The 24389-nt window shown below is 44.4% G+C and overlaps 2 protein-coding genes across 2 annotated transcripts; one reads left to right on the top strand and one right to left on the bottom strand.

Annotated features, from left to right (window-relative positions):
* Positions 1-5788: 5788 nt before the first annotated feature.
* PtA15_8A190 (uncharacterized protein) lies at positions 5789-6337 on the bottom strand (the record flags this gene model as incomplete). The annotated part of the gene is made up of 2 exons (XM_053171593.1): positions 5789-6145; positions 6293-6337. 2 exons carry the CDS (start codon positions 6335-6337, stop codon positions 5789-5791), a joined length of 402 nt encoding a protein of 133 aa, XP_053022841.1.
* A 2860-nt stretch (positions 6338-9197) lies between these two features.
* Positions 9198-11259, top strand: PtA15_8A191 (uncharacterized protein; the record flags this gene model as incomplete). Its single annotated transcript, XM_053171594.1, has 3 exons — positions 9198-9279; positions 9362-9721; positions 11246-11259. 3 exons carry the CDS (start codon positions 9198-9200, stop codon positions 11257-11259), a joined length of 456 nt encoding a protein of 151 aa, XP_053022842.1.
* Positions 11260-24389: the final 13130 nt, after the last annotated feature.

Raw genomic sequence — 24389 nt, forward strand, 5'->3', positions numbered from 1 at the left:
AAACTGGCAAATGGCCTGAATATGGAAAGGAGCTGGGGGAAAAAACCCCTACAAGAAAGAGGATGCCTTGTAAGGGTACCTCAAACAGAAACACAAGGACAAACAACCCCTGGTTGCAGACAAGCAACCAACAGTGAAAAGATACAATACAATACAATGTGTGGGCAATACCATTAAGGTGTTTGAAGTTGAAATCATAAAATTTTCAATACATAAAATCATAAAATCATAAACCTTTCAAGTGATGATTTCATATGTACCATTCTAGAAATGTTGCTGTAATTTGAGTGTTTGGGTGGTACATATTTTTTTCAGTTTAGAATTTTATGATTTTATGGTGTTATGATTTTATGCGAGTCAAATTTGAACACCCTACATGTGTAGTATTTTTTCTGAGATACATAACCAAATTTATGAATTTGGGTATAGTTATGGTGTTCAAAGTTGGTTTGCATAATTTTATGCATGCATAAATCATAAAATCATAAACTCATTTTTGCAGGGGATAATATGACCGTCTGATTATGTAATACAAAATTTCCTCACCACAACATTTTTATGATTTTATGATTTATGCATGCATAAAATTATGCAAACCAACTTTGAACACCAGTATTGGGATCCCATACAATACCTTGTATTGTATCGGTGCTAGGAGTGGATTGTATTGGCTGTTTTGGTATTGGATTTCAGTACCAATATCCATTGGCATCATTTTTTTACACTTCAAATTCAATACAAGGGCTTTGGAAGATAGTAGGGACAGGTGTAGGGTGAAATGAATGTGTGGTTTGAGGGGTTACACCACCGCTTGAATTTGAGCTTGGGTTGACGTGGGCCCAACGGCGCGGTTGGCAAAAGGTTGGCCCGGGTGGGTGCCAAGTTCCAACCTGCCTGCCCAGAGTTCAACCGCGGGATTGGATTGTGTCAAAGATTGGTTGGCCCCCCCTTGACCCAACCCATCCAGCACAGCGGGCGGGGCAACTGGGTCGGATGGGTTGGCCGTGGCTAACCCAGCCAACCCATCCCGGCTCTGATCAGTGTGCCCATGGGGGAAGCTGGTTGGGCTTGACAAGAGCCCAAACAGCTTCACAGCGGGTGGGCCAAGCCAATCATGGCTGGCGCTGAGTAGCGCGCCAACGTTGCACTCTGGTTGAGCCCGCGTTAGGCCAACCAAGAAATGATTTTTTTCGAAAAAAAAAAAAGATATTTTCTGAGCCTCTTTCCATGTTTGGAAAAAGGCTACATAAGTGAGAAACTACAAAAAAAAAAAAAAGGATGAGTCTTGGTCCAAATCCGCAGATTTTGTCTGACAAAATTCAGAGAAATGGTCTTTATGGTATGATAAACCGCAGGGCCAATATAGAAATGTGTGGTGCCTAATTAGTCGGCAAGGCTGGTAGCAACAATGGGTAGTTACATTACTTTACGTTATCCACGTAATTTGGGTAACATAACTTTCCTTGTGACGCGCTGCGGCGCGTTACGTTATTAGTAAAGTCGTTTTTTTGGGCCTCACGCGTAACGTAACAGGCCTCATATTTTGAGACCGTTATTGCGTTATCCAGAGGATAATGCGATAACGGGCAAAAGTTGGCTACTTTTAGACTGAAATTCATCTGTTCTCTAGTGCTCTGGGCGCTCCAATAACGTAACTACACCACGGGGCGCCTTTATGGAAAGGCGCTACATCCCGTGGATGTTCCTGATTGAGAAGCATCCAGAGGATGCCCAGGGAACATCCAGCGGATGTTGGTGCGCTGAGCATCACTTGGACGCTTGCGGAAGCGTCCAAGTGATACTTGGCACTCAGCAATGTCAACTGGACATCAAAAAACACCGTCCAGCGGACACTCCAGATCGAGAGTGTCCAATGGACATCTTAACAGTCCTGAAAGTTGAGCATCCATCGGACACTCCATCCAAAGTGTCCGATGGACACAAAACACTCTTGGTTGAGTATCCAATGGACACCAAACAACCCTGTAACGCGGGCATCTTAGCAGGAGTGTCCCAGTTTGGTCAAGTTGTGGGGGCGCGCCCCCCGCCGTAGGAGAAGAAGGCTGCACAGAAGCCGCTGTAAAAACCTTTATTCTCGTCAGAATTCTTTGAAACCTAGATCAATCGAAAGGGAAGATCCAGGCGAGTGTTTTGAGCTTCCCGAACCGGTATAGGATTCAGCGGAAGTTGTCTTTCGCAAGAAGAAAGGAAAACAACCAGTATAAAACCTGCGCTTCTCCACAAAAATTATCTGCAACCACAACCAATCGAAAGATGAGATCTAGGCGGTTAATTTGAGCTAATAATAATTGGATAATGTTGAGGGGAAGGTGTATTTTTCAGGGTTTGAAGTTTGGTCAAGTGACTATTGGAGGCGCGCGCGTTGCTGTTAGAACAAAAGGCTGGAAATAAAGCGCTGTAAAAACTGCGCTGCTCCACGGAAGCCTATAAAAATTGCATCATTCGAAAGAAGAGATTTGCGCGCTTCTTTTGAGAAACTAAAATATAGATAAAGTTCAGTGGAACTGGGCCTCCGTGAGGTATGAAATTGATAATGTGGGTGAGTTGAAAAAAAGCAACCATCAGCCCCCCCCCCACCCATTCAATAGTTTTTGTTATGTAATTATTCTTATTTAATGTTATGTTATGTTTTGGAGCAAAAAATCAGCACCTAGTCAAGCCTCTAATAAAACTGCACGCATCTTTGTCGACACAAATTATGAGCAGCATTATAACTAAAAGGAAAAATAGGAAGAACAATATCACATTGGTTAAAGCTAAATAGGATCATCAACATCATTTTCATCTTCTCCCCCCACATTATTTTTCTCAAATTCAAAGTGATGTAGACCCCAGTTTTCTAAGCCATCTAAAACACACTGAACCATGTCTTGATTGGAAATCTGGGGCAAATCAGTTTGAGAAATTTGATGATGCTGAAAAGGGTCATGAAATGATGCGGTGTTGATCACAAAGTGTCTGTTGTCGGTGTGTTCAACTTGAGCGGTTTTGATTTCCGTTTCTTGGCGCTCTATTTGTGCTGGTTGGGTATTCTTGATTGGGCAGTTTCCTCGTTTGCAATTATGCTGAACATTGATGCAAGCTTGCACATCCTGGGAAAAAAGTATAAAAGTGAGTTGTTTGATACAACCTCATTATTCAACATCCCAGTACTCACTCTGACATTGAAATACTGCTTAGTCTTTGTCCGGCATATTTCCCGCATCGAATAAAGCTCATTGATTCCCATCAGCTTGAAATGATTAAAATGGATGTAGAACTTTGACCTCGCAGTTGAATATTGTTCCCACAATGATTCAACTGATCCAAAAAGTAATTTTGAGCCATGTTGCGGAATCTGTAACAATCAGGTGGATCAATACATGATGGTAAATGGTTAAAATGCAAAATTAATTCCCAAAAATATAAAAGTGACTCACCACAATAAAACATCCTCTCTGCAACATTTCATGTTGTTTTATTTGAACTTGGTGAACCTGTCGGATTCTGTTGCTTGAGCAGTGTTTGATTAACTGTTGAGGTACTTCAAGCAGGTCTTCTTTAGGAACTTTGGTGTTTTTCGCAAAAGGATACTGCTGGGGCGGGAGCGGATTTGCAGTGGAGAAGCTGTAACCCAAAGACTTGCGGATGACATCATTGTTTTGGAAAATCTGGAGTACTTCTTGAGCGGCTGTTGAATAGGTCTGAGTTGAATGATCATACATATAAACGCCGGAGAGAAGAAACCACAGTACGTAATAATTATCAAAAGTGATGGCAATATCTCGTCCTGGGCTTTGTCTGTTTGAGTGGATTGATGCGTTTCGTAATACACCATTGAAAGATTCAAACTTTTCAGTGGAAAAAAGAGTTGCTGGTCCAAATCAAAGAATTGATTCGGGAAGATGAAGAAGGTGGTGGAATTTTGGTTTGTTGACCCATTGCGCAGTAGTTTTGATGGCATGATAAATGAAATTCCTGATGTAAGCCTTCAGATGCTTTTGGTATTTGTCCATGTTATTGATTTTTGTAACAAAAATAAATGGCACAAGTTGACAGAGTGCCGTCCAGATTTCTTTGCGCGCAGGAGTCAGAAAATCAAAAAAAATAAAAGGAGCGGCTTGAACAAGAATCTTAAATTCTTTTCCGACTAGACTTTTGATGTGAGTGACAAACAATTTTCCGTTGATGGGTGGAATGTTCAAGCCTAGAGTGTTGAATGATTGGAGCCGCGCCGCCAGTTCAGATTTTTGATTGGGTTTCATATTTTTTCCGGAAAGTACATCCCTCGCCAGGTACTTGACAAATCCAAGAAGAGCAACATGGAGTACTTCAACTGGAGTATCCTTAACACCATCAAAGCCTGAAAAATAAGTTCACAGAGGTAAGTGTTGAGGTGGACCAGGCTAAGAGAGGACTGAAAGTCACAGACGCTGGGTCTTGTGACAGTGACTGGACACAAAGATAAAGTGGTTCTGATTCAGTGAGGAGAGCGCCTTGGATCTGAGGCACCATAGACTAAATACAATGTGTAGTTTGGATAGAAGCATACACTAAGTATAAGGATCTCAACAGTAAGTGTGGGGTTTTTCAGTGAAAAGCACAAAGCCCAAATGGCAGTAGGAAGGGAGATCACTGCAGACAAACCTTCAAGCGCCAAAATGGAATTAAACAATCTCTCTGGTTGATTTTCTTCCAGATTTTCCATCAGTTCTCTAATTCGCACATTGTTCTTGGATTCTTCCACAAACCGGTTGTTGAGTGAGTCAGTGAGGCCCCATTCGCGCTTCTTTCGAATAAACTCGGCGTGACTTTTCTCAATTGCAGAACAGTACAATTCGTAGGTCCTTTCTTGCGTGAGACGCCAAGTCCGTTCATTTCCTGTGGCCTAAAATCGCCACAAAGACACATCAGAAAAATATTTTAGATACATAAATAAATCTCCGCAAAAAGGTAAACTTGCCTCAGATCCATCAGGATTAATCCGCAAGAATTGTTGAACATAATCCAATGTTTTCCGCTGATCCTTTCCTTCGGCGTGTAAGGTGCACATTCGACAAGGATTCAACAAGCTTCCAGGATTTGGTGTGTTGGTGATCTCGGCATGCATCGGAGAGTCGCCCAAAAAAGAAAAGACCAGTCCAGTCACCAAAACTTCCTGCATGATATGTGAATCGAATGCCACAAAACCGTCTTTTGTAATTTCACTATAAACTAGAGGCTAAGGCGGCTGCGCCGCTGCGGGGTAAAGTCCTGCTACCATCTATCTTGCTCATTTTCTCATAACCATTTGCACCCAAATCACACACAGGTTACGCCTTACAGAGAAGCATCCCAATCTCTGTTCATGACACATCATGAACTCCAAACCAAAACCATGTGAATTTAATCAAATTCTCATTTCATGCAACCTTCAATGCCGCCAAACCCCTCCAATATTCATAGTCTTCCCCGCAAACATGCTACACCTGGAGTATAATTTATTCAATTCTTTACTTGATTCTTTTAAAAATTGAGGCCTCTGACTGAAATCCTGAATTTTTTTAAAAAAAGCTCTAGGACTCTTGAAATCAACTTTTGTATTGTAATTAACTAATTGAAAAATGTCTTCAACCTGAAACCAGCTTACAAATTCATACATCATCATCTGAGAGGTCAGGATGATGATGATGTCTATCTGACAGAAATCATTGCAAACAATGTACTTCTTAACGCCAGCGTCAAACAAAAAGGTACATACACACAAAAATTGGGCGGATTTCTTCACCTAGCTCTAGACCTATGCACATCAAAACCTATATGCACGAATGGGCTCGACTGGGTCTGGCATTGTGTAGAAGGGTCGGATCACCAACAAAAACTTATTGATTATGTAATAATCTGATGTTTGGAAGAGATGATCAACATTATATTTCGGTAGCTGGTGGATATTTGGATTGACCGATCTGGAGTCAATCATGTTGTTGATGAGGATCTGGACTGCCTCAGTGTGGGACAAGCGGAGGGTGGTTGCGAGGAAGCAGAAGTCGTCTAGGTGGTGCTGGGACTTGATCGTCTGGATCTCGGGGCCCGACAAGGACCGAAGGCCCTTGAAGATGGACAGCCAGAGTTGGTCGAGCAGGTCAACGGCCTTGTGGTAGTATGGCTATCTCAAGGTCAAGGCCAATGAATTCGCCTACACACACATATTTATAAATTTAGACCAGTCTCGCAGAGTAAATATACCAGAAGGAAAGGGGAGGTGGTCTCAACTCATGTGGCAAGAGGTGCTTGAGTTCTCTGCCTGGAACACTGGTCCAATCTTGTAGACGCGCTCGAAGTCGGCAGCAATGGCCATCTGCTTGGCCAGCTTGGGCGCGCTCGCGCCAGAATCTGTTGCCACTCCAGTTCTCCTGTGATTAGCATTGGTCGCAGCGCCAAAGATAGAATTTGAATGATTCATCAACCACAAATTGGCCGCCTGTTTTCTCGGTGCGTTTTTATGGACCCATTTGATTAAAACTGGCTATGTATGAGGGAGAGGGGCAAGAGGCTGATGGTGCAATCGTTGAAGAAGCCTGCTTATTATGTCCCCGGGGATGCAGGCGATGCAGGCCAAGGCCGGGCAAGCCAACAGAGATTGAGATATAGAAGTGACGACGGCGCCCAGGGTTAGTGAGGATCTAGCCGTGTCTCCACTTCGAAATCCAAGGAGGATGGAAATCGTGTGCGGCCTGCGCCTATCGACAGTCACTTGGAGGACGGATTAAGAGGAAGCTTAGTTCAAGGCGTGCGCTTTTGGGCGACGGGGGTGGCAGTATTGCGGGACGTACAGATTTGGTTGTGGTGATCTCACCAAAGTCTTTGCGGTGTGGCTGAGATTGTTGGGAAGGGCAAGGTTGTCAGGGGTTGTAGCACAAAAAGTGTCCGAGGTGGTGTCGAGTATATAAGAAACTGACCACTGGTGATATTGATCCCCCAGCCAAGTGCTTCACTCGGCTCTCCCCCCTCCGCTGTCGCACTTGCTCAGTTTGAGGGGTTTATATACTTGGTGGCCCCCCTTTGCATAATGCCTTAACTGCGCGCGCTGGGGGTCATCCTTGTTTTGTCTTTTAAACCTGCTAGACAGGAAGGGACAATTCACATTTTATAGGGGGAACCCTTGATCCTGAATTCTATGTTTTGCTGTCTTTAATAAACTTGGATAAAAATAAAACTGGGATCAAAAGAGAACAGTAATTATGGTGTTCAAAGTTGGTTTGCATAATTTTATGCATGCATAAATCATAAAATCATAAAAATATTTTGGTGAGGAAATTTTGTATCACATAATCAGACAGTCATATCCCCTGCAAAAAAGATTTTATGATTTTATGATTTATGCATGCATAAAATTATGCAAACCAACTTTGAACACCATAAATACTCACTTCATTTCACCAACTATTGGCGCCAAGAGTTCCAATGCTGAAGCACGATTTGAGGTGGAGAGAAAGTGGCAGTTGTATTCTTGATTGGATAAGTTTGGCGGGAGACCGGCAAGTGTAAAATAAAAAGATATGTGTTTGTTGAATTTCTTGGACACATTCCCGGAAGTATCATCACAATATAGGGTGATTGGAACATGTCAGATAATTCTTCCGTCCGCCGTTTTGCGCCAAGGGTTGGGGAAATTGAGCTTTGTCTGATTGTTCTGACCGTCATCTTCTGTGTAATCATAGAAGAGATATTTTTCAGCCATGTATAAAAATATGATTGTGATTTAATATCTGGAGAAAAACAGGAGGGAAAAAACCACATACCATAAATTGAATTAGCACATGCTTGAGAGATTTTTATACCATTAATTTCAATGCTCTTGTAGCATTTATTGAATTCACTTGTTGGGACCACTAGAAGCTTGGGGTGGTTAAACTTAATATCTTGAGGGATTTTCATCTTCATTAAATTTTTCTTATTTTTAGTAAAGGGTTCAAATTCAGGTGTGATGCATTTGGAATAAAGTTGAGAATCTTGTGAATAAAAGTAAATGGGAATTACAATTAAGCCAGATGATAATTCTACAGGTTCGAATAGATAAAAATGATCTCCTTTGACTTCACACATGGGAGCCCGATGGGGTGGTGCCAACTCCTCGAGCCACTTCTTTGGACGGTTGCCCGGGCTGGCAGGCGGATGTCACAGATGGTCATTGCCGCTCGAATCTTGTTGTATATGGCTCGCAAGATCATCGAGTGCGTGTGACCGATTAATAGTGAACCAACGAGCTCCTGCGTATTGAATCAGAAAATAAGGTGAGCCATCTTTCACATTTTCATTTTCCTTTTATGCGGCAATTGTGTCTTCAGACACGCGTACTGACCATCTTATTATTGAAAGGGAACCACTTCGCCGCTTCTGCTGGATCGACCTCCTCTTCCTGGTGTCCTGGACCATCAAACATGGCGGCATCCTCCTGGCGAAGGATTTCCTCCAGCTCCGCATCAATCAGATCTTGAAGGCTGATTTCGTCATCGATATTCAACCGCGTGAAGAATGGCAATTCCTGAAGTCGTGCGGTTGCAGCCATAGCGTCCAGGTCATCTTGATGATTGTAAGTTTCTCGATTCTCGCTGAGGTCGCCATAAGTATCTTGCACCTCCGGCTGAGATGGGCTGTCTTCCAATCCTGCCTCGTATTTTTCACGCAATTTCCTTGCGGTTTCCTCGTCGTGCCCACAAAGATTTTCCCGATGAAGCTTCCCCAAGGCCTGATGACGAACGCTTAAAAATTCGCCCCCCTGACACAAATCACACCTCCAAACCGTCCGACCGTCTCTGTTCCGCAATCTGGAATGGAAAAAAGCAGGCACTTTTTCTGTAAAATGGATCATCATCAGCAAAGGTTTGGGTACAAAGAAAAAACAGAAATCTTTGGAGCTGACGAGATTTTGTATCCATCTTGATGCCGCCAAACTTTAGTGTCTTTGGATTCAAATCACGAGTGGTGTTAGTGGTGCAGGTGGTCTGGAGCTCGCTGTGGAAGGGGTTAGCATGAGTGAGTTGGGGGGCTGCCCGCCTGCAAAATCCATTCTCAGAGTGGTTTTTAAGTTCCGCCGAGCTCGCCCCCTCCCCTTGAGCGACTTCCTTCCTCTTGACCATTCCTGCTCTTGAACATCCACCTCGCTCTTGACAACTCCCCCGGTTCTTGACCACCAAGAAATATTCCCCCCAACTGAGATGGCCCCAATCCGAACCCCGCGTCTGAGGCTTCCGGCGAGATCCAACCGATCTCAGAAACTTCCGGACAAGGCTGTCAACGGTGAGAGTCGACCAATTTTCTTGGCTCTCGCTTTTATCATCAAATATACTGACCTTTCATGATCCCTTGTATCCATACCCAGCCCCAAAAGCTTCGCGTATTCAAAAGAAAAGTCGCCGTGAGCCCAGTCCGCCACCACCTCCGCCCCGATTGAGTTCACTTGGTGAAGACAGCGACAATGACAATGGAGGAGACCCAAAGAAGATTCGAGATTCTAGCCCTCTCGATTCCGACCAAGGTAGAGCTGCTAGCAATTGCATCAATCCTCATGAGCCAGCTGATCTCGCGCTAGACCCAGAGATTGAGAGGTTGGATGAGCAGTTCCACAAGGAAAACCCCGCGCGGCAGGCTGCTCAGCATCCACCTGCGAAGACCACGAATGAATCTGCCGCAACCACCGGGACCGAAATAGAATCGCTGGCCGACTTCGTGACCAAGTTTGGTGAGGTTACCGAACAGCTTGATCCAAAGCACTTTGAAGCTGCTGTGGCCATTCTCAAGGTATGTATTGATGCTTCTTTTTTGATCTGTGGCTGATCTTGGTGAGTTGGCCGTACAAACAGGCGCCAGGAGCTGCAGTGACCTACCTGGTCTATCGAGAAATGCTACGCCAACAGCATGGCGCGCAAACCACCGCCAACTCAGATATTGCTCCCAACAGAACGGAAAAAGACACTTTTCCCGTTGAAGCGCCGGCGGCCAAGCGATCCCAATACAGCCAAGTTTTGATGGTGAGCACGCATCCCCAGCCCCTATATTAAAATTTACAGGCTAATTTTTTCACTGTTTACTTCAGGATCGGATCCGCGAATTGACCAAGCAAGCTTTCTTGGAACCAAACATCCTGACCTATACGTGCGGACGTTCCAAACCCCGCGCAGGTGATCAGTCGTTATTATCAATCACATTGGTATGTTTTTTTTTCTATTTTAATATCCATTGGACGGAGTCAAGTGCGATTCTGAGCATGAATCTTCTTAACAGAAAAAGCTTCACGAACTCCCCCTTGATTTCCGCATGAGGGAGTTCCCCGCAGGTGTCATCAACGGCAAAGACACCGATGCCCAGAAGGATTTTGTGGCTCAGGTGCGCGAGGTTCAGGCCAAGGTTCGGTACTCTGTCCGCGACATGCTACTCACGAACATCATGACCGCAAACAAGGATGAATTCATTGAAGACATCGAGGTGCCCGATCGTCACACACTTGCGAACAACATCTACCACTACCTCCAGCCTGTCAGGGCCACCGATCCAACGGCTCCAATCATCTTTGTCACCCAAGTCTCCCACATGAGGTTACAGACGATCGATCTTGTCCTAAACCCAACCGTCAAAAAAACCTCGCAATGGAAGATCATTGGACAAAAAGCCCGAGAGGTGGCATCTTGTGGATCCGATTATTGTGCTGCATATGTTTTTTTTTCTGTTTGATTTTGTTATGATATGATACCTTGAATCTAATCAGATCGATTTCATACAATATTGCAGATGGGGGAAAGCAATCCTCGTCAAGGACCATGCCATCTTTGGCAAGAAAAAGACGTTTGGCAAAATTTTGGCCGAAAACTTGGTGGCTATGCCCACCAAAGATGATGTGCAACATCAACTTGAACAACACCTACGAGCCGGTAATACCTCCGTCTGACTTGGCCCATCCCACGCAAAATACTAGCAGCAACAACACAAACAGGAATCTTCGGCAAGCCTGATTATCGCCAGCTCATCTTGCCGTATTTTCTGGAACCAATTTTGGCGCACATGCAAACAACTGTTATTGAAATCTTTTTTTGGTAATTTGTTTTGTTTCTTTGACTCATTAAAATTGTGATTGGTTGTTTTTTGTTCTTTTGTTCTTGGGTATTTGATGATTCTTTGTTTTATTTTGACTGTTAAAAGCTTTATCCTAGCCAAAAAAAAGTTTACTGTAGATAATCACAATGTCATGTTAATTTACCACTAAATTTAGAATCAGCAATTTAGTTTACCCAATGTAAATTACAATTGAAATTAAAATTAGTTAGTGGACCAAGAATAACTGCCCGCAGCAGAGGTAGTGTAAGTGTGGATCAAAACAGATGAAAATCTGCTGGTGGACAAATATCCATCGGACGCAGGATCAGATGTTAAATGGACATCCAGCTTGGGATATGCCAGCAAATCTATATCTCTCTGTCCGGCGGACATGCACTTGGATGTTTACCATACATCCAGCAAACATCCACTGGATACTTAGCTGGGATACATCTGTATCCATCATGAAGAGTAACCTCCCGCGGATGTTTCCTGCCCTGCAAGAGCCGGATGTCCAGGGACATCTCCAAAAGGGTGTCCCATGGACATCCGGCACAACCCGTGGTGTAGCATTGAAACAATGCTCTTACATCAATGTGATAACGTAACACACCGCCATTACGCGTAACAGTAACTGTAACAGCAGGAAAATTGTTACGTTACCATTATCAGTAACGTAACTACACCACGGGTCGTGCCGGATGTCCATGGGACACCCTTTTGGAGATGTCCCTGGACATCCGGCTCTTGCAGGGCAGGAAACATCCGCAGGATGTTACTCTTCATGACGGATACAGATGTATCCCAAATGAGTATCCACCGGATGGTCTTGGAGCATCTGCTGGATGTAACCCAATCATCCGCCGGTGTAAGACTCAAAAGTGGTAATGAAACCGTTTTGCTGAATGGTGAAGGGTATGATGGAGTTGCAAGCTCTGCCCTTCTGTTATCAGTCAACAAGACCCACCAAGCTCAGCTTGGCAAGTTTTATTAAGTGATAGGTCTGGTCTGTTCCAGATGAAATCTGTTTGACTGGCAATGTGTAAGTGTTTTAATTACTTTGTTATAAGGGTTGAATTATTGTTATAAGGGTTGAGTTATTGTTATAAGGGTTTTAGGATTTGAGTGTGGATGAGTGTTGGGTGACTTGTGAGTTCTGGGTGAGGAACTGGGGAGCAGACCACTGGGGGTGGAGAGAGCTCCTTTTATAGAAAAAAGGGGAGCCCCGGAGGGGGCCTGTGGGTTAGGGTTTCAGCTAATCTAGACAACAGGGTGAGGGATTTTAGCTGGTGGGAGTAGATACAAATGATGGCATAACCCCTCAGGGGCGCATGAATGGTGTCAGAATATACAACAGAACATTCTAAACATGCCAGGGGTGCATACATGATGTCAGAATATACAACAGAACATTCTAACACATGCATAAGGTGACGGTAGAATGCATGAGCTGTCATACAGGGGTAATTAGTGTATACACAAAGTCTGAGGCTGCAGAAACAGTGTAAATGATGTCATACTATGTATATAAAGGAGTGTATTTAGCTAATATGTAATGAGTGTAGCCTGACAGGGAGATGTATGTTTGTATCCTGTGATATGTATAAGTGCACTACTTTGAAACTTGGATTGAGGCAGGTGACAGCTGGGTTACTGGGGCTGGCTGTGTGATAGGTGTCCATGAGGTGTAACTTCCACACTAGAGGGGGCCCAGGGGTGCTTCCAGTAGTAGCTAGGGGTGATATTGGCCATAGAATCCATTTTTGGGGTCCATTTGGTGGTATATTGAGGCCTAGTATGAGTAATTATGTGGCATAGAAAAAACTTTATATTTTTCCACTTTTCTGTCTACCACACCAGATATCACAAACCATCCTCAGATGGGAAAAATAATTGTCCAGGTGCGCTGGCCAGCGCACTCCTGCAGCAAGCAACAGGCCCTGTGACGCGTGCGCTAAGAAGCGGGGGGGCAGAGGCAGTGCGATTGGGTGCCAGGGGTGATCGGGCCCGGGTGCCGCAGTGGTCAATGAGACTGGGTGTTGAACACCCAACCTGCAGCATCAGAGTTCCCGGTGAAGGCAGCCCTTCCCCACTACGGCAGGGAGCATGTGTACTTGATGGAGCACACGCGGTTCATATCGAGTGCACACTGGGTTGACATCCATCGGACACTCCAGCCAGAGTGTCTGATGGATGTTGACTCTCAGGATGTCCAGCGGACACTCCAGCCAGAGTGTCCGATGGATTTTGACCCTCAGGATGTCCAGATGATGTCTTTGAGGGCTGAACATCACTTGGACGCATCCAAAAGCGTCCAAGTGATGCTCAGTGCACCTGGCATCTGCTGGATGCTCCCCGGAAATCATCTAGACACTTTTCAGCCCAAAGCATCCACGGGATGTCAGCCTTTTCCAAAAAGGCGCCCCATGGTGTACCCATTGTTGCTGGTAGTTCATCCTTCCTTGAGGTGATGGATGCACTGGGTTTGATCCCGGTGGCAAGTCAATTTTTGCCGGGCCATTCTTGAACCGCTCACCGGACCCTGACCGCGGCGCCCACGGCAGGCCAACGTGAGGAATTTGCCGACTGTGGGCCCCGCATGTGAGAGGTCGCGCCGACCGTGGGTGGCAAATTGCAATCACTCCTGTTTTGGGTGACACCAAAACTTCAGGGTGGGGTCGCGGGGGTTGTCTCCACATTGTGTCCCACGTCAAACCGCGGTTGGGGGCGCTCTGTGGTGTAGATGTGTGCAGGAAAGTGAATATAAGTGGAAGCAGATTACATGATTGCTAATGTTTCTCATGCATAGGTGCTCTTTCACTGGTACTATCCCAATGTAAAGGTGTCACCCGAAACCCGCACCTCGGGTGTTTTCACGGGTGGTACCACCCGGGTGTCGGTCCACGGGATCACTCTCTCAAACCACCCGAACACCCGGGTGGTTGTGCAACATGAATTGAGTGGGGGGCAGGAACAATCTCATAGTGATGTTCCGTGGTTCAGTGACTGATAACGTCTCTTTCTATTTATAAGTGGAAGCCTGGAGGGCTTAGAAAAATTAAAAAACAGGCCCTTTGGAAGACTGGTACCAGTCTTTGATACAAAGGAGCTCTTCTGCTGTATGAGGGGTGAGCAAGGAGCGCGACCAAGAACAGACCCGCCAATTACCTTTTGAAAATACCCTCTCCGACGACGCACTTGTTGCGGGGATAGCTAGATAAGATCTAGGCATTCTGGCCAAGATGGGCAACAATTGCTGTTGGTTGCGCCAGTAATCAAGGAGCTTTGTTCCTTTAGACTCGGGGTCTTCTTTGAGATATTGCTTGATCTCGACGGCATTGATTGTGTCAACCAGACCCGCGGTGGGTTCATAGAACTCAGAATCAGAGAGATCCATCTTTGTTTTTCCATCTCGAGATTTGCTATCAATGACCGTCCTTGGTGTTGGATCCGGTTTGGTTGGGCTATTGCAGCGGCTTTGAGTTTGATTTCGCTTTCTCTTCATGGTTGGTTAATTTTGGAGCAGGAAAATGGCACCAATAAGGCTGGCCGCTGCCAATGAATGAAAAAAACCTAAACACCCGGGTGGTTCGGTGTCCACCCGGGTAAACTCGGATACGGGCCTCGGGATGGGGAAGACCCCCCGTCCCGAACCCCGGGTTACACCTTTATCCCAATGGCTCTTACTAAAGATCTGAATTTGCTCCATTTTTGGCTTTTATGTATCAATGTGAATTTGCATTCTACAAAATTTTGACACTGGATTGTGAAAATTAGAAAAGCCGTGCATTTTTGTTGGTAGAGACATGCTCACCGATCTCCATCCATTTTTGTTTCAGCCCCAACTTGATCTGTCAACTTAGAAAGCAAGGCTGCAAGGCAGGGCCCGGAAGCTTTGACACATTTGGGGATCTATTAAGCAGTTGGCAACAATTTCAGTAACTGACAACAGGGGAGACTTTGACACACTCTCCAGAGAGTGCCAGAGTCTAATTTTATTTGTTCTGGGTTGGATGTGAGTCAGATGTGGATTAGTAAATGATTTATAAATTCTTCAAAAGTCAATGGGAAGTGTGTCAGAAGTGATGCGGAATTGTCACAGGACCTTGTGCAATGTTGTGTACAACCATTTAATTTTCTAAGGATAACTTAATCACAACCAGTTGTAATGAAATGATAGTTACTCATGATGCCCCAACTTAACACAAGACCCTCTTTGGAGGGCCTGGTGTAGCCTGGCTGGTGTGGAGCGCCCCTTGCAAAGCAAGCCTCCAAAGGAGGGACTTGCGCCGTATACCCCCCTAGTCCCGCCCTACTCTTTTTGGCATTTGGCAGGGCATTATTTTAGAAACACTATCAAATTTGATCCACTCAACCTTATTTTTCTTGTTCAGTGTCCCATGACTGCCTGCTTCTCCTCTACAAGCATGCCAAAAATCAAGTGTCCCACTCACTGTAACATTGGTCTTTTTCCTTGTTTTACATGGGCAATACATCCGCAGGCTGTTTGCATGATGTAAAGCCACCAGTCAGAGTACAGGGAGTGGTGCCATCAAACCTGAGCACTTTGAAAGTCTTATTATGACAGTAAAAAATGGTGAGAAGGTTGAAAAATAATGCTACATATTCTACCAGATGCAGGAGAAGGAAGTGTTCACTTGGCTCAGCAGAAACTTCATGCTATTCCTCACGACTGAGGAGGTACAAGAAATAGAATGGAAAACAGCAAAAAAACAAAAAAGAGTAGGGCAAACACTGGCACATAGTTTATAAGTCCCTCCTTTGTAGGGTCCCTGCGGGACAGCTTCCCCCCTCCACAAAGAGAGGGTCTTAGTTAAGTTAGGTCAATGCCCAACTATTAATCATTCATGGCAAATTTCTGTTGATCAATTTCTCTATTTGCAAGGGGTTTCACACAACGTAAATGTGACTCGCAGGTGCTTTAATGGCTTTCTGACCAGTTTGTACTTGTAATGGAGCTGTGAAAAGCCCCTCCAGTGATCTGTCACCCTAATTTACGCGCGTACACAAAGGTGACATTGGCGAAGTGGAAAACAGCTCACATGCATGTGCATAGAGACATTTGAAAATAAAAAAACAAAAAAACAACTCACAAGCTTATATCTGTTGAGAAGCCAGGATGTCTAGCTGAAATCTGGTATCACACACCTCCAAGCTTGACTTGACTCATATTTTCACCTTAATTTCAACCTTTTTTTGGCTCAATTCTAGATGATACAGGCCTTCTTTAGGGAAATATGCCAATTCAGATGGGCCTTTCACATCATTCTGACAGGGGTGTACATGTTTTTGATATGCGGGGGGGCCAAACTGTGATTTGTAACAAACTTGTATGTGCACACTGTTGAAATTACTCAGGTGAAAAGAATTGTGTGTTGTGGGATTTGAACCCACGGCCTTCTACATTCATGAGAGCTGCTCTTATGCCACTGAGCTAAACACACAGTTGGTCTTACTGGTGATGTTGGGACATTAGATCATATAGCTTGGCCACTCAAATGGGGCTTGAATAGGGCTGGGCCCCGGGTGATACCCAAGGCCTGGAGGCCATCCTGCGCTGGTGCCCTGCGGGTATACCCAAGGTCGGGTATCTGATTACCTACTCCTGAGCACTATCCGTTGGATATCGGGTACCTCCCGCGGGGACCAACTGTCCTACTGGTTCAGGCCGTAGTATCTTGTCAATGAAAAAAAGAGAAGGTATGATGCATGGCAATTTTGAAGAAAAACGGCCGTTCATGTAACACTTTGCTAACCCAGGACAAATGCACAATCAAGCACAGAGCCTATGTGTGAGCTTTTATCTGACAAAAATCAGAAGATGTCCAGTTAGGTAATTGAGCCGCTGTCATCTCGCTGTACATCCTCTCAATGACCCGTCTGCTTTGGTCATCAAAAGGTTTGAATCCCCTTGATGACCACTCAGACGGCCGGTCATCCAGCAGCTTGAGTCTAGTACTGGATGACGGGTTTGTACCAATCATCGGCAGAACTCACGCCCCTCCATGACCGGTAGAGTACGTACAAACCGGTCATGGAGAGGCTTGAGCCGCGTTGAGACCTCTCAATGACCAGTCAGACAGGTCATCAAGAGGGTTATTGCCACCGTTGCATATTTGATTCAAATTTCTATCTTTTTTTTTCTTTCAGCAACACTCTCTGTCTCTTGTAATGAAAAGTCGGTCTCCAACCTTCTCCAATACTTCTCCCGAGTCATTTACCCAAGATATCCGCTAGGGTAAAAATCCCAAAAAAAAATTCCGCCCTCCGACCGACCGGGTCGGAGAGTCGGGTATACCCAATAGGCCTCGGGTTGGGGCCCAGCCCTAGGCTTGAAGCACATATTCCAACACACCCCCTTGCTTCATGCACCATGAGCAAACTATGAATGTTGCATATGCAAATCATGTATGTTTGTCATCCATCAGAGATAATGATTAATGCATAACAATTATGAAATTGAATATTGCATATACATATGGAAGCATGAATATCAAGTATTCACAGGGTTTAGCCAACTTTAATTCAATTCACTGAGAGCATCTGTACTGATAATGTGTTGAAATTACTCAGGTGAAAAGAATTGTGTGTTGTGGGATTTGAACCCACGACCTTCTACATTCATGAGAGCTGCTCTTATACCACTGACACCGCATGCAAACAGCCTAGGTGAAGATTTGAAATAATTGTCATCATGGGGATTGTTGCGGCCCCAGGGGGTTGATTCCAAATTGGTGACACCCGTGCAACATGCCAAAATAAAATTGTCTTGTGGGAATATGAGTGGACAACTGGGCTGACGCTGCAGGTCTCATTTGCCCTATAAATCAACGGCATGCAACATGCCAGCTGTTGCTGTGCCTGGGCCAGCTGATGATCTGCTTGTGTCATGTTGATTGAGCTGTTGTGCGGGTGTCACCAACCCGCAATGGAGCCGGCGCGCAAATCCCCATGATGACGATTGCTTGAAATCGTTACCTGTTTGCATCCAGTGTGAGCTAAACACACAGTTGGTCTTCACTTCAAGGATAATTAAATTCCCCAAAAAAATTACTGAAAGTTTGAAGTTGGGAAAATCATTGAAAAAAAATCACTTCCTACTGAAAAAAAATGCTAACTGAGCGTGCTCAGCCAAAAAAATAAAAATGTGTCAGAATGAGTAAAAAACAATGGGGCACATTTTTGGGGTGATTTGTTAGATGGGCCTGCATCAGGCCCGCATGGGCCCATACCAGGCTCGTTGGGCCCATTGAAAAAGTAGTATTTGTTTGGAATTCCCATGCTCTGCTAAAATATGAAATGGGTCAAACCAAATAAATAATGAGGGGGCACATTGTTTGGGAGATTTTTTCACGGGCCTGAATGAGGCCCGCATGGCCCCCACAAAGCCCACTGGGCCCATTGAAAGAGTAGCCTTGGTTAAGAAAGCATATGCTTGGCTAAGAAATAAAAATGTGTCAGACTGAGTAAAAAATGGGGGGTGAAATTTTTGGGGAGGCTTTTTGGACGGGCCTGTATCAGGCCCGTACGGGCCAACAGGTTTCTTAGGGGAAGGGATGGGCCTGGACCTACATTCTGTGAGTGCAAAAATGTCATACAGATGTCAGAAGCCCTGCAATATCTTCTGTTGATTAGTGGCCAATTGGTGCTGTTCTGAAACATCATATGAGCATTCTTAACCAAAAATCCTTTTGGGTTGGCCCAACCAGCTTTGGGTGGGCCCGTATGGGCCTGATGCAAGTCTGTCAATAAGCCCTCCCCAAAAGTGTGGCCCCATATTTTTTACTCAGGTTGACACATTTTTGTTTCTGAGCTGAGCATATAAGGCATTCTTGACTAAGGCTACTCTTTCAATGGGCCCAGTGGGCTTTGTGGGGGCCATGTGGGCCTCATTCAGGCCCGTGAAAAAATCTCCCAAAAAATGTGCCCCCTCATTATTTATTTGGTTTGACCCATTTCATATTTTAGCAGAGCATGGGAATTCCAAACAAATACTACTTTTTCAATGGGCCCAACGGGCCTGGTATGGGCCCATGCGGGCCTGGTATGGGCCCATGCGGGCCTGATACAGGCCCATCTAACAAATCACCCCAAAAATGTGCCCCATTGTTTTTTACTCATTCTCACACATTTTTAATTTTTTGGCTGAGCACGCTCAGTTAGCATTTTTTTTCAGTAGGAAGTGATTTTTTTTCAATGATTTTCCCAACTTCAAAATTTCAGTAATTTTTTTGGGGAATTTAATTATCCTTGAAGTGCTTACTGGTGATGTTGGGACATTAGATCATATAGCTTGGCCACTCAAATGGGGCTTGAAGCATATATTCCAACACACACATGAGAGTTACTGTAGCAAAGTGAAAACAATGACCACCTTCATGTGCATATAAATTATGTGAATTAAACCCCAAGAATTCATCTCAATCAACAAACAGTTCAAATTGAAATATGATTTGATTGTGGCCATTGTGTCTTAGTGGTTTCAACTGTGTTCCACTTGCATTCCAGTTGAATTCTGCATGACTTCTGAATGATTTATGCATGAATCCAGGATCAGTTTCAGATCATTTGTGGATTAGTTCCAGAATGTTTCAGTAATTCTTACACTACTTTCAGCAAAGGCATCCAGCATAGTTACGGAAAAAGGGTACAGTATGGCACTCTTTGGAGAGTGCATCAAAATCTCCCCTGGTGTGACGTAAGCTAGTCACTTGTGAGCCTGAGTCTCTATAGTGACAGCAGGACACAAGAAAATGGGGGGCAATATTTGAATTTCTTTGGATAAAGAAAATACAAATATAAGAGAGAGAGAGAAGGAGAGAAAGAGACTGAGCAGATTCAAGGTTAAGTAGATTTTCAAGGTTATTCTGGTGGGAATGCACGTCCACTGGCAATGCTACCTCTTCAGAAGAGTGCTGCCAAGCTGTGCTAGAGAGTGCAAAAGCCTCCTCCCACCAAGGAAACGTGGAGGGCTTCTGGATTAGACAAGTTTAATCCAGCCACAATTTTTTAGCTTCCTTCTGGATAGTCAAGGTTCTTTAAAGGGAAACCTATGTGGTTTGTTTCTTACAAAAACCACAGAAAAAGAATGATGTTAAGCAGGGCCCTGTGATCAAGGATAAGGCAAAGGCCAGCAAAGAAGAGCAGATCAAGCAGACACAGAGTTGTACCTCTGAGACAAACAAGGTTCAGTGAAATAGGTTACTTACTGTCAATATCCTAGGCGCCTGTGACGGTAGGTATACTGGGAGCGTGGTAATCTCTTTGGTGGTGATCCTAGGGTTATCTGGGGTGTGGTTCTGGTGTGCTTGGGTCTGTCGATCCTCCTCAGGCAAGGGAGATCCTGACTTCGAACATTTTCACAGTTTGCTTACATAATTACACATGTACAAGTGGTTGGCGCACCTGGTAGCGCTGCCACATCATAGCTGCGCATGCGCGCCATAACTCTCATTGAGTCGCGGGACTCAATTGCCTGGTAGCACTGCCACATCACAACTGTGCATGTGCGCCATAACTCTCATTGAGTCGCGGGACTCAATTTTAATTCTTTGAGTCGGATAAGTTGTAACTAGGGTTAAAATTGCATGAGAAAACAGAATATGAAGTCAAAACAAGGTTATATCTTAAGATGAAAAGGTTATGAAGTGATTCATATGTAAAAAGTAGAAAAAGGCAGACTTTAGGTCAGCTGAGTTGACTCTAAGGCTGACATCACTTGCTTGCAAATGAATATAACCAGCATTGATGCATGTGCCCAGATACCCAAACAAGCAGCCAAGTCAAAATTTACCAGCATAAATGACATCCCAGATCAAGCAAACACCACCAGAGACACCAGGGAGGGGTGTGTTGCACTCTCCAGAGAGTTCCAGACCGTAATTTTGTCATTTTTCTTGTCTGAAGTCAGTTCAATGTCAACTTGCAAGGTAAGCAGCAATCTGTTCTGAAATCATTGCTAACTTGAGTCACACTTGTGATGGATTGATCTGTAATTCAGGATGAACTCATGCATGCCGATGAAAGCATGTTGACCTGCAATTGATACTAATATACTCTCCATGTGTGCTTCTGTTTACCTGATAATCCTTCCCAAACATATCCAGGATTTACTCCTCAGTTTCTCTCCATTCTAAATCCTTGACAATGTAGGAGTGACACATTTCTGTGATCATTTGAGCAAATACTGAGAAATAAAAACCCATGTTTTTTGTGCCCTCACTTTGGAGCATCATGCCATCCAGAATTCACTACTTCACTGAATTCATGTTGCTGGTAAACTTTGTGTTGGCTTTTAAAGCCCATGTGTACTGAAGACTTCACAAAGGTCATAGTACATTTCACTCATCCATCCTTCACTGCATACCTAGGCAGATCTGTCTCCTGCCAACGGTGGGTAGTTATGATAACAGTTACTATCAGTTTTTTTTCTCCTTCAGTCTTTAATTTAAAATTCAGAACCACCTAATGATTTTTCTCAGCTAGATCAAGAAGTCATAGCTCTCCTATAATAATTGGTGAAATAATTTTCCATTTTTGTAAAAAGACTGCCTGGATATCCTTGATTACACTTCCAGTTTTTAGTTACTGGTTTTAGTTACTAGTAACTGCAAAATTTGACACGGAATAAGGGATATCAATTTATTGTTTTGACAAAAATGGAAAATTCTTTCACCAATTTTTAGAGGATAGCTCTGACTTTTTGATCTAGCTGACAGAACATTTTATTTGATTCCTAATTTTAAATTGAAGACCAAAGAAGAGGATTCATGGTTATCGTAACTACCCACCGTTGCTCCTGCCCCATCTAGCTTGGCAGAGACTTTAACACCTTTCTCTCCTGACAACACTAGGTAAGCCTTGTTTGCTATTATTTTTTCTTCCCTCTCTCCCTGGTTGTAGGAAGTATTATCGCAGCAGTATCAGGAATTGGGTTGAATTACAACTCCACTCAATACTGGAACAGCTGGTCATTGAAGGGAGTTAAATCTCTGCTCAATGACCAGCTTTGCCAGTCATTGGGAGGAGTTTTAAGTTCCCTCAATGACCAGTACTGCCTGGCCATTGATGGGAGTCACGTCTCCGCTCAATGACCAGCGTTACCTGTTGTTGGAAGGAGTCACAACTCCCCTTGATCACCGGTACTAGTGGTCATTGAAGGGGGTGGCAAATCCTCACAATGACCAGTCATTACCGGTCATCAAGGTTAGTTAAAGCTCCCCTCAACAATTGGTCAAGCTGGTCATCAAGCGGAGGTGTCACTCCCTTTGATGACCAGCTGTACCAGTTATTGAGGGGAGTTGTAACTCCCCCCAATGACCGGTACTGACTGGTCATTGAGGGGGGTTACAACTCCGCTTGATGACCAGTACAGCTGGGTCATTGATACAGAGTTGTGACTCCCTTTGATGACCACCTGTACCAGTCATCAAGGGGAGTTGTAACTACCCTCAATGACCAGTCAGGTCTGGTCATCTGGGGGAGTTACAACTCCTGCCAATGACCAGGAAAGCTGGTCATCAAGATGTGTTGCAAATCCCCTCAATGACCCGTAGAGGTGGTCATCGAAGGGAGTTAGAAATCCACATCAATGACCCAGCTGTACAGGTCATCGAGGGGATGTAGCTCTCCTCAATGATAGGTAAAGCAGGTCATTGAGGGGAGACACAGCTCCCATTGATGTCCTGTACTTGGCAGGATGTCCACCCTGACGTTCGGCCGAACATCAGGGTGGACATGTCACACAAGTGACAGTTCATCAACACATCCAAGAAGATGTAACTCTCCTCAATGACCGCTACAGCTGGTCATTAAGAGGAGATAAAACTCCCTCTATGACCTGTACTTTGCAGGGAAATTTCCACCCTGATGTTTAGCCAAAAATCATGAGGGAAATGTTACACAAGTGAAAGTCCACCTAGATACCAGCTTGCCAAGAGGAAACCCCTCTTGGGGGGCTGGCATACATATACCAGCTTGCCAAGCGGGATCACTCTCAGTGGGCTGGTATACATATAACAACCTGAAAAGGGGGATCTCAGATTTCATTACAGGCATATTATTAAATCTTGGTCTTTATGATGTTCAATCAAACCTCCATTAAATTAAGCCCTATGCGTTGGAAGAGGCCAGATTTACGACTCAGTCTCCTGCTGCACTTGTCCGGCTAAAGTTGGGGATCTTCTGTGATGGTATCCTGTAGAAGAATCACATCTGTCCCATCCACAAGTTGTGACAGTAACCCATGATGTCAGCCTTAGAGTCATCACAGCTGACCTAAAAGCTGCCTGTTCTACCTTTGTTACATATAAATTACTTTATATCTTTTTCATCTTAAGAGATAACCTTGTTTTGACTTCAGATTCTGTTTCCTCATGCAATTTTGACCCTAGTTACAACTTATCAATTCATTGTAACTATACTCCTTCCCTGAGTTACTGAGTTGTGGCGCGCTTGCGCAGTTGTGACGTGTCAGCACTACCTGGCGCGCCAAACCACATGTACATATGTAAATTACATAAGCAAACTGTGAAAATTTTCGTAGTCAGAATCCCCCTTGCCTGAGGCGGATCCACAGACTTCAGCACACCAGAACCACCACCCAGATAACCCCAGGATCACCACCAAAGAGCCTACTCTACTCCCAGTATACCTACCGTCACAGGCGCCTAGGATATTGACAGTAAGTAACCTCTTTCACTGAACCTTGATTATCTCAGAGGTACAACTCTGTGTCTTGTTTGATCTGCCTTTTCTTCTTGCTTTGCCTCCTCCTTGATCACAGGGCTGTCCCTTCTATTCTACAGGCCTTTGCCTCTATCTTGATCACAGGGCTGTCCCTTATAATCACTTGGCCTTTGCCTCAAAATCTAGGTTGCAGGGCTGTCCCTCAGGTTTCCCATTAAGAACCTTGACTGTCCAGAGAGAAGTCTAAAAAACTGTGGCTGGATTAAACTTATCTAATCCAGATACCCTCCTGAGAGGAAGCTGTAGCACTTCTAGCACAGATTAGCAGCACTCTTCTGAAGAGTAGCATTGCCAGTGGACGTGCATTCCCACTAGAATAACCTAGTACTTCTCTTCTATCTTATCCTGCTTGGTTTCTTTCTCTCTCTTTCTCTTTTTCTCTTACAGTTGTATTTTCTTTATCCCAAGAAATCAAACTGTTGTCCCCCATTTCTTGTGTCCTGCTGTCACTATAGAGACTCAGGCTCACAATTGGGGGCCTCATCGGGAAAATTACTCACCTTTTCATAATTCTAGACTGCTATAAAGCCAAAGGACTGATCCTCCTGACT

This window comes from Puccinia triticina, chromosome 8A, assembly GCF_026914185.1.
Source record: "Puccinia triticina chromosome 8A, complete sequence".
Classification (NCBI taxonomy): domain Eukaryota; kingdom Fungi; phylum Basidiomycota; class Pucciniomycetes; order Pucciniales; family Pucciniaceae; genus Puccinia; species Puccinia triticina.